Here is a 13,397-nt window from a genome sequence, read left to right on the forward strand (position 1 = left end):
TTACAAGTAAAAATTGTAAAACATGCAATTTTAAGTCTCTACAAATTACATATATAAACTATGTACTTTTTGTCTCCTGGTACCCTAAATGAAAAACTGAGCAGACAGTTTTATTTTCATTTTTGAATGTACTAAGAGACACACTGCATTGCTGATCACTCGTAGAGAACCAGGGAGGGACGCAGTTCTCTCTAAAAGCCGGAGATAAAAAAACCTTCCTTATGTGGTTTCCCAGTTGAGACTGAAGAGCAGAGCAGGAGGAGGAGGAGGGAGGAAGTCACATGGGAAGCAGTCAGGCTGCTGTCACATGGTTTGTGTTTGCAGGCTGACACCAAGGTAGGAGGAGTTTTGGAAAGAAGTTTGTGTAAGAGAAAACCTTCTCTGTTCTTTCATGTAGACCTTCAAAAAGTTGAAGAGCTGCTTTGACTGAACAGCCTATTATGGAAATCCCTGCCATTAATTTAAAGGTGAGTTTGCAGTTTACTTGACTGTAATATAGAATGCAGGTTGTGTTAGTTGAAACAAACAAACAATCAAACAAACTGGCCTTAAATTATGTGATAATGTTGATTGTGTTGCTCAATTCTCATTGGTAAATCCCCTGTATGGTAACTAATTGCCACAGATTATAGAAAAGTAGTGAAACATTGGTGTTTTTCCATCAAAAGTTAGAAGAAAAGAGTAAAGTTATTTAGAAGGTAAAACCTCTAAAAATATTTTTAAATGGATTTAAGATCACAGAGTACGCAGCTATGTTTTCAGTGGTGGGCAGCAGGCCTTTGCACAGAGTAAATCACATTTCTGGATGTTAGACACACAACCATAGTGATGAATCTGCTTCATTTATGAGCTGGACATATTTTATGTACAGCTGTGGCAAAGATCACACAAAAACTGATATACAGTGAATTTGCCTATGGAAATAAAAATTGCTATCTGTCACATGAAACCTCTTGCCTAATCACTTCACTTGTGTTTAAAAATGTTAGAAGTAGATGCTATTAGTGACTTTTCTGTAAGAAACAAGTGAACTGATGCCTGCTGCTCAGCTTATTCCCTTTGAAAGGGAGCTCACATAGGTCTGAGCATAGATCATGAACTGCTATCGGGCTGCACCTAAAAGTTTTGTTTTTTTTATTTTTTGTAGACTGAACTGTATTAGACCACAGGGAAAATGTTGAAAAGATCTTTAACAATCCTGTTTTTCTTTCCCACACTTGTCTTTCGTTCTCTGTAATAGGCCATAGTACTGGTACACTGGCTGCTTACAATATGGTGAGTGCGAACACAGTCTTTATTTTTTTTTTCACAAGCCTGAGGAATTTCTCTCCTTGTCTGGCACACACACACACACACACACACATTCACACAGAGACCAACAGGTCTACTCTTTAAGCTCCATGTCTCATACATGTACAGTTGCAGAACTCTTGAAATGTGACTCTACCTTGTATGAAATGTGTGTGTTTGCTGTAGGGGATGCATGGCATGGCTGCCCCCCTCTTTTGCCTGGGGGAACTTCAGTGTTTTAGCTGTTGGGGTCTGGGCCATTGCACAGAGGGATTCAATCGATGCTGTGCTCATGGTAAGTCTTAAGCCTTGATTCCTTTATGCAGGCTGCAACCTTAGCAACATGTGACACTTACAGGAGCCTAACTATAGTCACAGCAATGCGTATCCATGCTAACCTATTTGTCTCTGGAATCCAGGGCATGTGAGCATCCTTTGCAGATAGATAATCTTTGTTAATTTAGCACAGTACAGTAGCCATGGCTTTCATGGTGCATCAGTTTACAGAGGTTTCCCAATGATCTTTTAGACTGGTGTGTAGTGTGATGCAAGTTAGCCACCCTGCTCTAACCTGCTGATTGGTAGGATTAAACAATAATAGAAAGGAAAATGCAGCCCTTAATTGGTGGTTTACCAACAATGTACGCAACAATAAGAAGGAAAATAATTCTTAATGAGTGCATTAACATATTGGAAATGTGAGTCAGACATTTTCATTTGTCCAAAGAAGCTACCCTGAGCCTTGGTGATTTAGCAGAAGTACTGAGCCCTGCCACGTTAAGAAGCCACAGCCTCTCAGTTCTGCTGCACGGGTCTTTTTCCAGTAACATGTCCTTGTTGCTGCTGAATTTGCGCAGTGGGAGCTGAGCAGCCACCCATGTTTTTTTAAGTCTTTAGCCAGAATTCAAGGCAAATCAGTCCTACTTAAGATAGTCAAGAACCGGACTGCCTTGTGCAATGGATGAATTCAGAAGTGCATCTGAAGTCTGACTGTGAGTTTAAACTAAATCTCACAAGATTATCCACCACACTGGCAGGCCCAGGTCTCGCTCTGTGAAACTGCCCACACTCTGCAAAGGTGTTTTTTGACAAACAAATAGACTTTTGACTTTGACTTTTTACCCTTTTTACTTCACTTAGATTTTTTCTTTCATCTCATTTCCCCTCAAAAAGCTTCTCTTTTTTCAGAACTGTGTGAATCTGAAAGGAATATTTCCCTGTAGTGTAATTACCGAGATGTGTTGGCACTGACACATGCAGTGAGTTCAAAAGCCTGACGCACCGTCTGTCTCCATTACAATGTCTTTCTCTTTTGTTCTTTTCCTGTAGTTTCTAGTGGGCATGTTGGTGACAATACTGACTGACATCATCCATTTTGGGGTCTTTTACCAGCTGAGTGAGTTAGCAGCACAAAGGGATGTATTTCGCTTCAGCTCAGGAATGGCCATCCTCAACCTGTTGCTTAAACCTGTGTCGTGCTTCTTTGTCTTCCAAATGTACCGCGAACGTGGAGGAGAATACAACGTTAACTTTGGTAAGTGCTTCAAAATGAGTCAGAGTATCTATAGGGAGAAACCAGTGAGAAATTATTTAAAATATTTGAGGTTTGTTTTGTACTCCCCACAAAATAAAGCTGACCGGCTCTGAGTGCGACCCAAGCTGGAGACCAACAGGTCCGTGTGATGCACGGATGCTTTGAGATCCTCCCTATGTTGTATCATGCTGTTTGTCATGAAAGGCCCACCAAGTGCAGCACAAAGTGGGATGACTGCGTTAAACCATTGGCAGATGATTCAGTCAAACTAATTTGCTACAGTCTGGAGACATTTCACATGCAGCAGAATCTCTGAGCTGTAGTTCAACCAGGCAATCATGATGTTTTTAACAACTGTGTGTACTACGTGGAGGAAGAAATTAAACCCATGCAGGCTGAAAAACTAATAATCTACCATGATACAAAAATAGCAAAGGACAGATGTGAAAGAAACTGAGATGGAGTCCGTACCAGAGCAGCATATTTTCCCACAGAAATAGATTTTGTGATGTTATTGACCATTAAGTATGGCTCTCTCCTTTTGGGGAAACAAATGATAATGACTTCTTCCATTGAATAGTCGAGAGATACTCAGGATGTGTTCTTTGATTAAGCGCGTGTGCCCATTGATTTTTGGACTTGGATTTGCGCTGCTGAAAGCTTTTCCATCAGATGTCCCACTGAGCTGTGATGTCTGCTGGACTCACTCATTTACTGTGCCACCAACTAAAAAGAAACCAGAAAGGAGGGGCATGTAATGTATTATTGGGGTTAACTGTAATATCACCAGCAAAAATAGTTATTTATTACACTACACCCTTGGAATAGTAATGAAAATTCTCCTGCATTGCAACCAACACTTCACAAAATACCTGATCTCCTGAGTTGGCTGTTCGGATGATAATTGAATATTGATGGATCCGCTTTCTCTGTGGTTTTACTTTAATGCTATGCACACAGCAGGTATATCCATTAGACTGTGATTGGCTGCGGAGTGACTGATGAATGTCGCTAATGTTAGTCTCAGACAATGTGTATTTTAATTGCAGTCTGATTACAAAACTGACATTAACATGGTTCCCCGCTGCACCGAGTGCTCTGGGAAGCAGGCAATCAGGTCCATGTGAGTGACTGGCGACCCTCTTAATCCAGTTTAAATGACTTGGGGGTTTTCTATATTTAGTTAAACTTTTATGGGCTTGATACAATACAGGCTTAGATGGAGACTGAGCAATCACACATTTAACAATAAATTGACAGTTTGTCAAACACCTGGTGTGACCATTGTCCGGTCATTGCTTGTTGACTGTAGGTAGGCCTGTGAGTCTTCGGTTTTCACCACAAGCTAATGTTATGTGCACAGGGTTGCAGTAAGTAAGTTGTAGTTTTGCTGCAAAGTTATAGAGAATGGATAAAACATCACCAGCCTATCTGTATTGGTTGCTGTGATAGGCTTTAGTAACTGTGGTGGGATGGCTTTCCCTAGCAGAGACATGAGAAATGGAACTCTACCATTTCAATGTCCAAACAAGGAGAGAATTTATTTCACTGTCCACAGACTGTCGTTCTCTATGTCGTCTTGCATACCACTCTCCTATTAGCATGGATTCTGCTCTGCTTAACCGCTAATGATCCTGTGAAGCACTTTGTTACTATGGTTTTCAAAGGTACTGAGGCATCAGTTAATGTAAAACTCTTGATATCTACTTAATTAGAGTCAGCAATTATGCTAAAGCAACCCCAGTAAAACGGATCACCTGAGACAGTATTACATTGCTCTCCTGTATTTTTTGATAGTATAGTATCCACACAAAATAACATTTTAAATCAAACTGTGCTCCAGCCTCCATACAATACTAAGCAGCAGCCAATCAGGGCTAGATGCCTTGCCCTCCTGGAAAAAAATATTGCACAAACTATACTAGAATCAAAATCTTGACAGGGATAGCAACGGTAACTAAGGGAGGGATAGCACCCTGTTAATTGCCAGCAATGCATTTCCCCTGAAAGTTCTCTGCTGTGATTACACAGTCAGTTAGTGTGTAATGACCATGTGTAAGAATTTGCCAAAACCTAAATTTCCCTGTTCCTTTCTTGTATGTCATCATTTGTAACTTCACAGTCTGTCTTACTGTTTGTCACTTTCATGTTGTTTATTTTTTTCAAAATGAAACTTTGTCTCGTGCTTTTCTGTTAAGATCTGACCATATGTCTTGTGTCTCTTCTCTTCTCTTCTCTTCTCTTCTCTTCTCTTCTCTTCTCTTCTCTTCTCTTCTCTTCTCTTCTCTTCTCTTCTCTTCTCTTCTCCACTGCTGACCTTTGAACTCTCAGACTTAGAGACCTCTGTGGACAGTCGATGCACTACAGATAGTGCTGACAGTGCCTTTTTTGGCCGTCGCTATTGATTCCTGGCTACTTCCTGTGTACCATTTCTTTTCTCCATTCACCCTCTTCCATCCTCTTTCACACAGGAAGTGATAGTACAAATCTGAGTGGAGGACAAAAAAAAGCACTTTTTTCCCTCTTTTTATGGTATTTCTTTCCCAGTTGTTATTTTGTTGATGCGCTGGTGTCCATCTTTCTCTTTATAATTATTTTTATTTGTTTATATTTTCATCTGTCTGTTCCCACTTCCATCAGTCCTCTTTGCTCTCCCAAACTGGCCTGAATATGTTGCCTGTGTTTGTCAGTAAAATATGTCTGTATTCATGTCTGTTGCATTGTGTGGGTTCATATGACTCTGCATGTATTATTCATATTTTTACTCTCCAGACACCTCATTTGTGTTTTCAGTTTTCATAGCAGTTTAAAGCAGGGCTGCATGATGGTGCACATTCTCAATTCGGCCAAATTAAAGTCAGGATAATGTCCATTTAGAACAGATAAAGAATGTGACCTATTTGAAAAGCTTGTTGAGCAATGTGATGCTGATTTTAGAATTATTCATGTATTTTTATGCTTTTAAAAAATAAAACAATAAAAATATCAGTTGTTCACCCTAACCCATCGTGAAGAAAGTAAATGGCTTGTCTAAGGCATAAGCATTAATACGTGCATGTTGGTCACAGTAGTAGGACTTGTGGTATCCTGGTCATGTCAGATTTGGGGCTGTTTGATTTTGAGCATCACGGGGAGTCCTATGAAATTTTTGGGATGGATTACGCAGTATGCAGCATGAATAGAATTCATGATAAAGCATGTTTACATGAGATATGGTGCAGTCGGGCAGGTTTTCAGCGTTAACAGCTCCAAAGAAACCCGGATTATGTATTAGAGGATGATTCTGCTCACACGAGAAATGCTGCTGAAGATTTTTCTGCCTCATTCTTCAGATCTGTGGTGGTGGTTTCTGTCACCTAGTTACTGTCCAAGCAGCTAATCGGACAGTAGTTGGTGTAAAAACAGAGTAGTGAAATGAGAGGAAATTTTACCACCATTCATGAAGGGGTTGTTTTATGTAATTTGCTATTTTCTCAGCTCAGGGTCTACCTGAGGCATTGTGCACTTTACTGTGTGCTGACACAGTTTTCAACAGTGTTATCTATATGTATCCAGAAGGGGCCAAATGCGTAAGTCAAGGTAACAAATCTGCCCAACTGTGTCATGAATATGTGTGTTAGGCGAAATGAGTCTGAACCTAAAAAAAATCAAGAAAAAGAAGTTGTGTTGAAGCTACTTTTCAATATATATAGTGAAAAATCCTTTGTGTTTCAGATTTGCACGGCAGGGGTTGTCGGTGTGTACGCCCGTGTGTGTATGTGTGTGTGTGTGTGTGTGTGTGTTGAAGACTTTTTGGCTTGTTTCTGCAGGTTTCCCCACTGTATCACGAAACAGAGATGCCTACCAGTCCATTGACCAGCAAGCTGAGCCTTCCAGCCAAGCGAATCCCTTCAACCAGGGCCAGGATGGCAGACCAGGAGTCCACACATACTGAGAGAACCAGGCTGTGAACAATGCAGTGTTTTCTTCTGTCTTTTTATGCAGCAGTGCAGTGCTCAGTGGCAGTTTTGTTCTTTTAAATGTATTTTTTTCCCAATAAATTCCACATAAGTCCCTGTTTTTTTTGTACAATTGGTCTACTGTAGATTGCAGCACTAGTAACAAATTGAAACCATTAGCTGTGTTTGGGTTTTATAATTAAATATGGCACAAATAAACATACATTTGTTTTTTCATGAAAGGTGGTAATGATTTTTGCTGAGCTGGCTCACCACTGCTGAATAAACACAGAGAAAATACTGTCCTACCACTTCTATGCTGGTACTTTTGTTAACACCTGCTGTTTTGAGTACAGAGGTGTTGAATGGAGCTGTTGTGTCTGCAGCAGTTCTGTCAGTTTACTTTGTTACAAGTGAGTCAGTTTTACAAATGTGGCACATTATTATTATTATTACTATTATTATTATTATGCTCTGCTTTTTTGCAGTAGGTTGTTATTGTTATATGCAATAAGTCTTTGCTTTACAGTACAGTAATGCTTAAAGTCAGCACTAATCAGTTTTTAATACAAGAAGACTGAAGTGTAAGTCATGCCTTACAAGTTACTCTGTGCCTTTTGTACTTTTTCTACCCATAGAAGCTGTAAAAATTCTTAGATTAAGAAAGGAATAATTTGAAGAAATACTGGCCAAATTATAGTTACAGGCCTTTCTTCTCATAACAGTGAAATGTTGAGCACACAAATGGGCACTTTTCATTTATGTCGGTACTGATCTGTGCAAAGTATCAAGCGTACTGGCTTGCGCTGTAACTGAATGTCAAGATTTTTGTAGTCAGGTAATATTCATTCCATTCACTGTGCTCAATAAAAAAAAGTTCTCATTTCAAAACATTTTATCATTCTTATAATTACTGTCATTTAATTGAAAGGCCTCCAGACTCCACCATAAACGATCTTTTGCAAAACCTGTTTGGATGATTTACATACACATATTTGTGCAGCCTCGGACAGCCGTTGATCTTTTGTCCCTCCTTGTAAGAGGACCATGGACATGAGACACTTTTTAAAAAATGTCACATTTTATTTTTGTAGCAGTACTATCAATGTAACACATCATTCATCAGATACTGAAGAAAGTGTGAACTCTCAGTCCTATTGCACATTATGAAATTGTTGTAGTGGTGGAGTGTATGGACAAGACTCTGGCTGCAGGGTTGTGTTCACACAGCGATTGCATCATTTGGATTTTTTTCTTTTTAGTCAGTCTCTTTTGTAAGTGTTTCAAGTTCCTGTTTTGAAGATATAATGACCTATGTGACAGAATGTAGATGTGGTCACTATGGGTTATATTGCAAAATCACTACCGTGGCACCAGGGGCTCTTGAGACATAAAGATTATAAGATCTCAATATGTATTTTAGCGGTATTTCAGATACCCAGACTCATTAGACTGTCCACTTACAGCTTAGTATGCTAACTTGGGAGAATAGCGCCACCACAGATGAGACATTTCAGCGACGGTTTGTGGCATTTGTGATGACATCTGACAATAAATAAGCATGTGCTGTCATGTGCTTACAGATGAACATTGTTATCTATCTATCTATCTATCTATCTATCAATCTATAAACATATTAAAAAGCATTTTTGCAGGTCATGAAAATACAGCAACTCTGCCTTAACTTTGATCCTGATTTTTCCAAATGGTCTCACTTCTGATTTAGAATTTTATGTGGCAAGTAGTTATTTCTTATAGATAGATAGATACTTTATTGATCCTGAGGGAAATTCAAGATAATAAATAAAGAGCAACATTGTAGAATGTTTGTTGAATGACGTTTCTTACTACAGACAAGCACAGAGTGTTTGTAACATTTGTATGAACTCTAACATTAAGTTAACATTAACTCTAACATGTTGAGACAAACTGTCCATGCAAGCTTGCAGGTTTTTCTCTCATTCCTCTTCTTTTCTGCCACAGACCTCTGTTTTTTCTCACCCTGCTCCTCACAGAGATGTCCTTTTATTTATCCAATCAGACAAGACATTTATCATCCTACTTGTCCAGTACTTGCCCCTTTTTTGCACTCCACTGTGCATATTCTCAGAGCCATACTACCTTCAGTCTTTTCAGTGAGTGTCAAAACTTGTCAAACCTCTGCTCAGCCACCAGGTGCAATTCACACTGCAAAAGTACTTAACTTAAAATGACACGCAAAAGTTAAGGATATGAAAAAGCATCATGAAAATGAAAGATTTATTTCCTGTCTGCTGCCTTTTGTAAATAACAAGAGTAATTAGAGTGCCAATACAAGATGCACCTGTGAAAACACTGACTGACACTGATTTTCATACTTCATCCACATACCCCTGGTGGAAACAAGCGTCCCTGCTGAAGAAGTGCACATAGAATATGAATTGTAGTCAAAATTTCTGTCCCTGATGGCTTTCATTACTGAGAGGCAGTAACTCTGGTAAGCTTGAATGGTCTATTGTCCTTAAGTGTGTAGGCTGTGGAGCAGCGAGCCCTTGAGAAAAACATGAAGTGTGCCTTAAGAAAGCATGAATGGAGATTTTATTACCGCTGCAGCAACAGCAGCAATCTTGTATGCATCCATATGCACAACACTATCATTCCCATATATACAGTATGTTGCACTGAGACAGACATCTTTTCTGAAAGCAGCACGTATATGCTCATTCTTAAAGGGGGCTGTCAGAAAGTGTGGTAAGAAAAACAGTTATAATAGATAGATACTCTCTATAATGAATATGCATATCAAGGTAATTCTTAGTAAAAACTAGTTGAGGATGTGGACACAACCAGACTTCCAACAAAAAAGGTAGAATTCAGTGGCTATAGTGCTCAGTTTGTACTGATGTAACAGCTGCCCATAAAACTGAAAGAATCAGACACTGCACAGAAGACAACAAGTTAACCTGCTGCCTTAACTGAATTTAAGTTCAACTGCTTGTCTTGACACAGGCAAGATGTTCAAGTCATTTGTCTGCCTCGTCCCAAATGTAACTGAAATTATTCTTCAAGAATGTTCTCAGCAATCAGTATGTTAGTTTTATTTCTTTCTTTCTTTCCTTCTTTCTATTTTCCCTTTCGTGAAAACATCAGAGAGAGAAATCCTAATTAAAGGCTATTTAATCATTCATTTGTGCAGAAAGCAGAAAGCTGTGGTTGTAAAAAAGAAGAGGAGGAGAGGTGGAGGAAGCGGGTGGTAGGGGTGGTGGTGTTGGTGGAGAGGGTGAAGAAAGGGGGAGGCTGGGGAGCAGGTGACAGTGGAGGGGGGTATGGCCAGCAGCCCAACAAGCTGTTGATTAATATGGAGCTGCTGGGCTGCCTCTCCCGAGTCAAGCATGCAGTCGTGCAGGTTTGACACATCCTCAGGCTCTCACCTGTGATTCTTCCAAGTCAAGGACACGCTTGCTCGCTGCCATTGTTGGTCGATGCAATATAAGGAACTCAATTTGTCAGCTCTGTTATTGCATTAGTGACCGTCCCCAGAGATGTTTTGAAGGAATGAATCTGAGGCCTTCAGTACTGCAGACTTCCTGCACAATAAAAATGTCTCATTAACAGGATATTGACAAATATTTCTTAAATCAAATTGTCCAGTAGATTATTTAAAGGAATCTATAATGTTCATTCCAGAAAAAAACACATCTATGACCATGAAAACAATGGCTTCTATTCCTTTATAACTGTAATATAGAAAATCCACTGCACATCTGTCAAAGGACTGAGGTGCCTTAAGTAAGTAACGATTCAGCATTGATGCTTTGCAGGTGTGCTGCAGGTTTCTTGTAGCACTCTTTATCAATTTAAACTTCAAAAATATCAATATCATAATCAAACTTTACACTTTAACTCCAACTCTTATTTTCATTGTTATGGAATATTCACATTCACCTTCCATCCATCCATTTTCTATACCGCTTATCCATCAGGGTCGCGGGGGAGCTGGAGCCTATCCCAGTTGACTACGGGCGAGAGGCGGGGTTCACCCTGGACTGGTCTTCACATTCACCTGTGCAGTCTAATTCAGTCCCATACAACAGGGAAGGCACATCAAATATGTTTTAAGCCACTCGGGAGGGGAGGGTCGGCTACGTTTTTTATTTTGGCTGATGGGAGGTGTAGCAGCTTTTATTTTTTATTAGTATTTTTATTTTTTAAATTAGTGCTACACATAGGAGCATAATCACCAAAGTTCATGTCCCACCCAATATATGGAATTTGCAGATTTGTCCGCTCTGATATTTGTAATTGACACAAAATCAGATCATGTGTGGGTTTAGCACGGATGCTATGCTATTCTCATGTCACTGTAAAGATGTCACAGACAAGGGCAGAGCACTTGTCGAGATGCAATGATTTACATTATGGGGACTTGTGTTTTGTCCCAGGAAGGAGAAAATAGTTTGAAGAGCATTGCGAACTGTAAATCGGCAGTTGTTTATATATGAAGCAAGTTTTCTTTGGAAAGGCTTACTTTGTTCCATGATGCTACATGGCACAGCAGCTGTAGCTTTGGTCTGTGTTCTCATACACATCTACACAGGTCAGCTGTATTTTGTTGATGTAGGAAGGGTGGCAGTCGTGCACTGAGGTGCACACACAGCCTGTGCAAGGAGCATTTTGCTTTACTGTTTGTTCTCTCTGTTTGCTTGTTGTTTTGGCTCCAATACTACCTACATTTAACGTGAATATTAGAGAAATATGATTGTTTATGGTGGAGGGATGGTCATGCATTTTTCTCCAGTCACTCAGGGAGGCTCGAGGAATATTTGTAGCTCATGCCCCAGCCACACCCCTCCTCTGATAAATAACATCCCTAAATGAATATGAAGAAAAATGCAAATAGCTTGTTTTCTCCTTGACAGTTCCAGCTGTAGGCCAAGAGCATAAAAATATGACCTTCAGCATTGCAAGGGTCAAATGAAAAACCCTTGGCTATGACTTCTGGGTTAATTATACAACATGGGTGTGATAAACAGTGAGTGATAAAGAATATTGGCATGCTTTGACTTACATGTCTCTGAGCTTTAGGTGCACAGATGAAATAATCCCTGGCCTGGAAGCAAGGACCTCAGTTAAAAAAAAAATGCGATGGAGTAATCACATCCCTATCGTAAACGTCTTACTTGACACCCTACTGCTTAGCACCCAGCAAAACTACTATGCTCAAAAGCCCTCAGGTTAAACCACTGGTCATATTTGAAATTGATTCAGGGATGACATTTTTATGCCTCAAGCATCTCGAGTCCCCTGGGAGGGCTGTCTCAACCCTTGACCTTTTCACACCAGAGCCTCGTGCATCTGTCACCGGCGATAACGGCACCAAAATTGATTCCAATTACCCTCCAGTCCAAGGCGGCCAGCAGAGAAAGGGGTCAACAAATCCCCTGCCATTAAGCAAGGGAGTGATTGGTTTCTATATGCTGGAAATGAAATAAGACAAAGTAAAGACTGTAGAACTTTGCTTGTTGTCTCCTGGGGTTATTCTCGTGGAGTGGCAAAGAAAAATCTGCACACCTCATTGACTCACTACCAGAAAGAAAGCAAACAAACATGACTCCTAAAATGTCAAACTACTACTTGAAAGCTGTAGTGGGACCAGGGGTAGTTAACCTGCCATACAAGAGGTTCGTTTGCTGTATCTGTGGGTACTCTGTTATAGATCCAGCTTTGTCTTTGAATTTTGGTTCCATGTAATTTGTTGATCCTCATTTCTGTAACCACCACTGTCATCGTACTTGAAAGCCACAATCCACAACCCTAATAAAATAATCTAGAACGGTATATTCACCTGTAAATCTGTAAAATCTTTGGAATCACTTGAAGTTCTGTATGCAGCACAATCAAGACTGTATGTAACTGTATTTTCCACACTCATTATACAACCCATTTGTGGTTTCTAAAGCTGCTCTATTTGCTCTAATTGTATTTTTCTTAATGTCATCTTTTATTTCTTCACTGACCCAATTTTCCATGGAGATCATTAAACTTTCATTTTATCTTCTATCTTTAATGTTTTTCTCAATTGTATGCTGAACAATTTAGAGTGTAAAAAATGAAGCTTCAGAGGCAGGATGCTTCCTTCAGTGAATCCTCTGCAACAGTCTACACTGACAGCTGCTGGGAAGTGACTGTCTGGAGCAAAGGTGTGTTGATTGTTAAACAAATGAGAACTATCTCTTGACTTAACCTCCAAATGTGCCATGAATGCATCTTAAAAAAACTATTTTTTTTTCTTAGAGTGAAATAACCTTTGCACCCCCCCCCCCCCCAATAGTAGGTGAGGGAGCCCAGCAGAGACTGAGAAAGAATAATGAACAGTGAGCATGGACCAGGTAGTTCGATGAGCGCAGATGATGAATGACCACGGGGAGGGAGTACAGGACCAGAGCAGAGGCACAGCCATTTGTTACTCTGCTGTCACAAATGTATTTTTAATGAATCTGCACCTCTGACTCCTCTGCAGAGCAGCACTGCTCCTTAAGGCCGGCATGACCCCAATATTTCCTGCAAAGCGGCGGTTGTGAACAAACCCACTTTAGCTCTGACTGTGTAATGTAAATAACCTTCTCCCTCTGAGTGCTGAAGCCATCAGTCTCATT

At 40.0% G+C, this 13,397-nt stretch overlaps 1 protein-coding gene across 1 annotated transcript; it reads left to right on the plus strand.

The window, feature by feature from the left end:
- The first annotated feature begins 317 nt into the window (after nt 1-317).
- On the plus strand, nt 318-8,583 carry LOC124055433 (angiotensin II receptor-associated protein). The gene is made up of 5 exons (XM_046382287.1): nt 318-467; nt 1,241-1,275; nt 1,477-1,585; nt 2,620-2,824; nt 6,634-8,583. Exons 1-5 carry the CDS (start codon nt 441-443, stop codon nt 6,756-6,758), a joined length of 501 nt encoding a protein of 166 aa, XP_046238243.1. The 5' UTR covers nt 318-440; the 3' UTR covers nt 6,759-8,583.
- The last annotated feature ends 4,814 nt before the right edge of the window (nt 8,584-13,397 follow it).

The sequence above is a fragment of the Scatophagus argus genome, chromosome 3, assembly GCF_020382885.2.
Source record: "Scatophagus argus isolate fScaArg1 chromosome 3, fScaArg1.pri, whole genome shotgun sequence".
Lineage (NCBI taxonomy): Eukaryota > Metazoa > Chordata > Actinopteri > Scatophagidae > Scatophagus > Scatophagus argus.

Bases quoted from the DNA above. Each gene is read 5' to 3' on its own strand.
- LOC124055433 (XM_046382287.1), top strand. From the start codon at position 441: ATGGAAATCCCTGCCATTAATTTAAAG. The intron at 1,276-1,476 runs GTGAGTGCGAAC...TGTTTGCTGTAG, and splicing joins CACTGGCTGCTTACAATATG to GGGATGCATGGCATGGCTGC. The intron at 2,825-6,633 runs GTAAGTGCTTCA...TTGTTTCTGCAG, and splicing joins AGAATACAACGTTAACTTTG to GTTTCCCCACTGTATCACGA.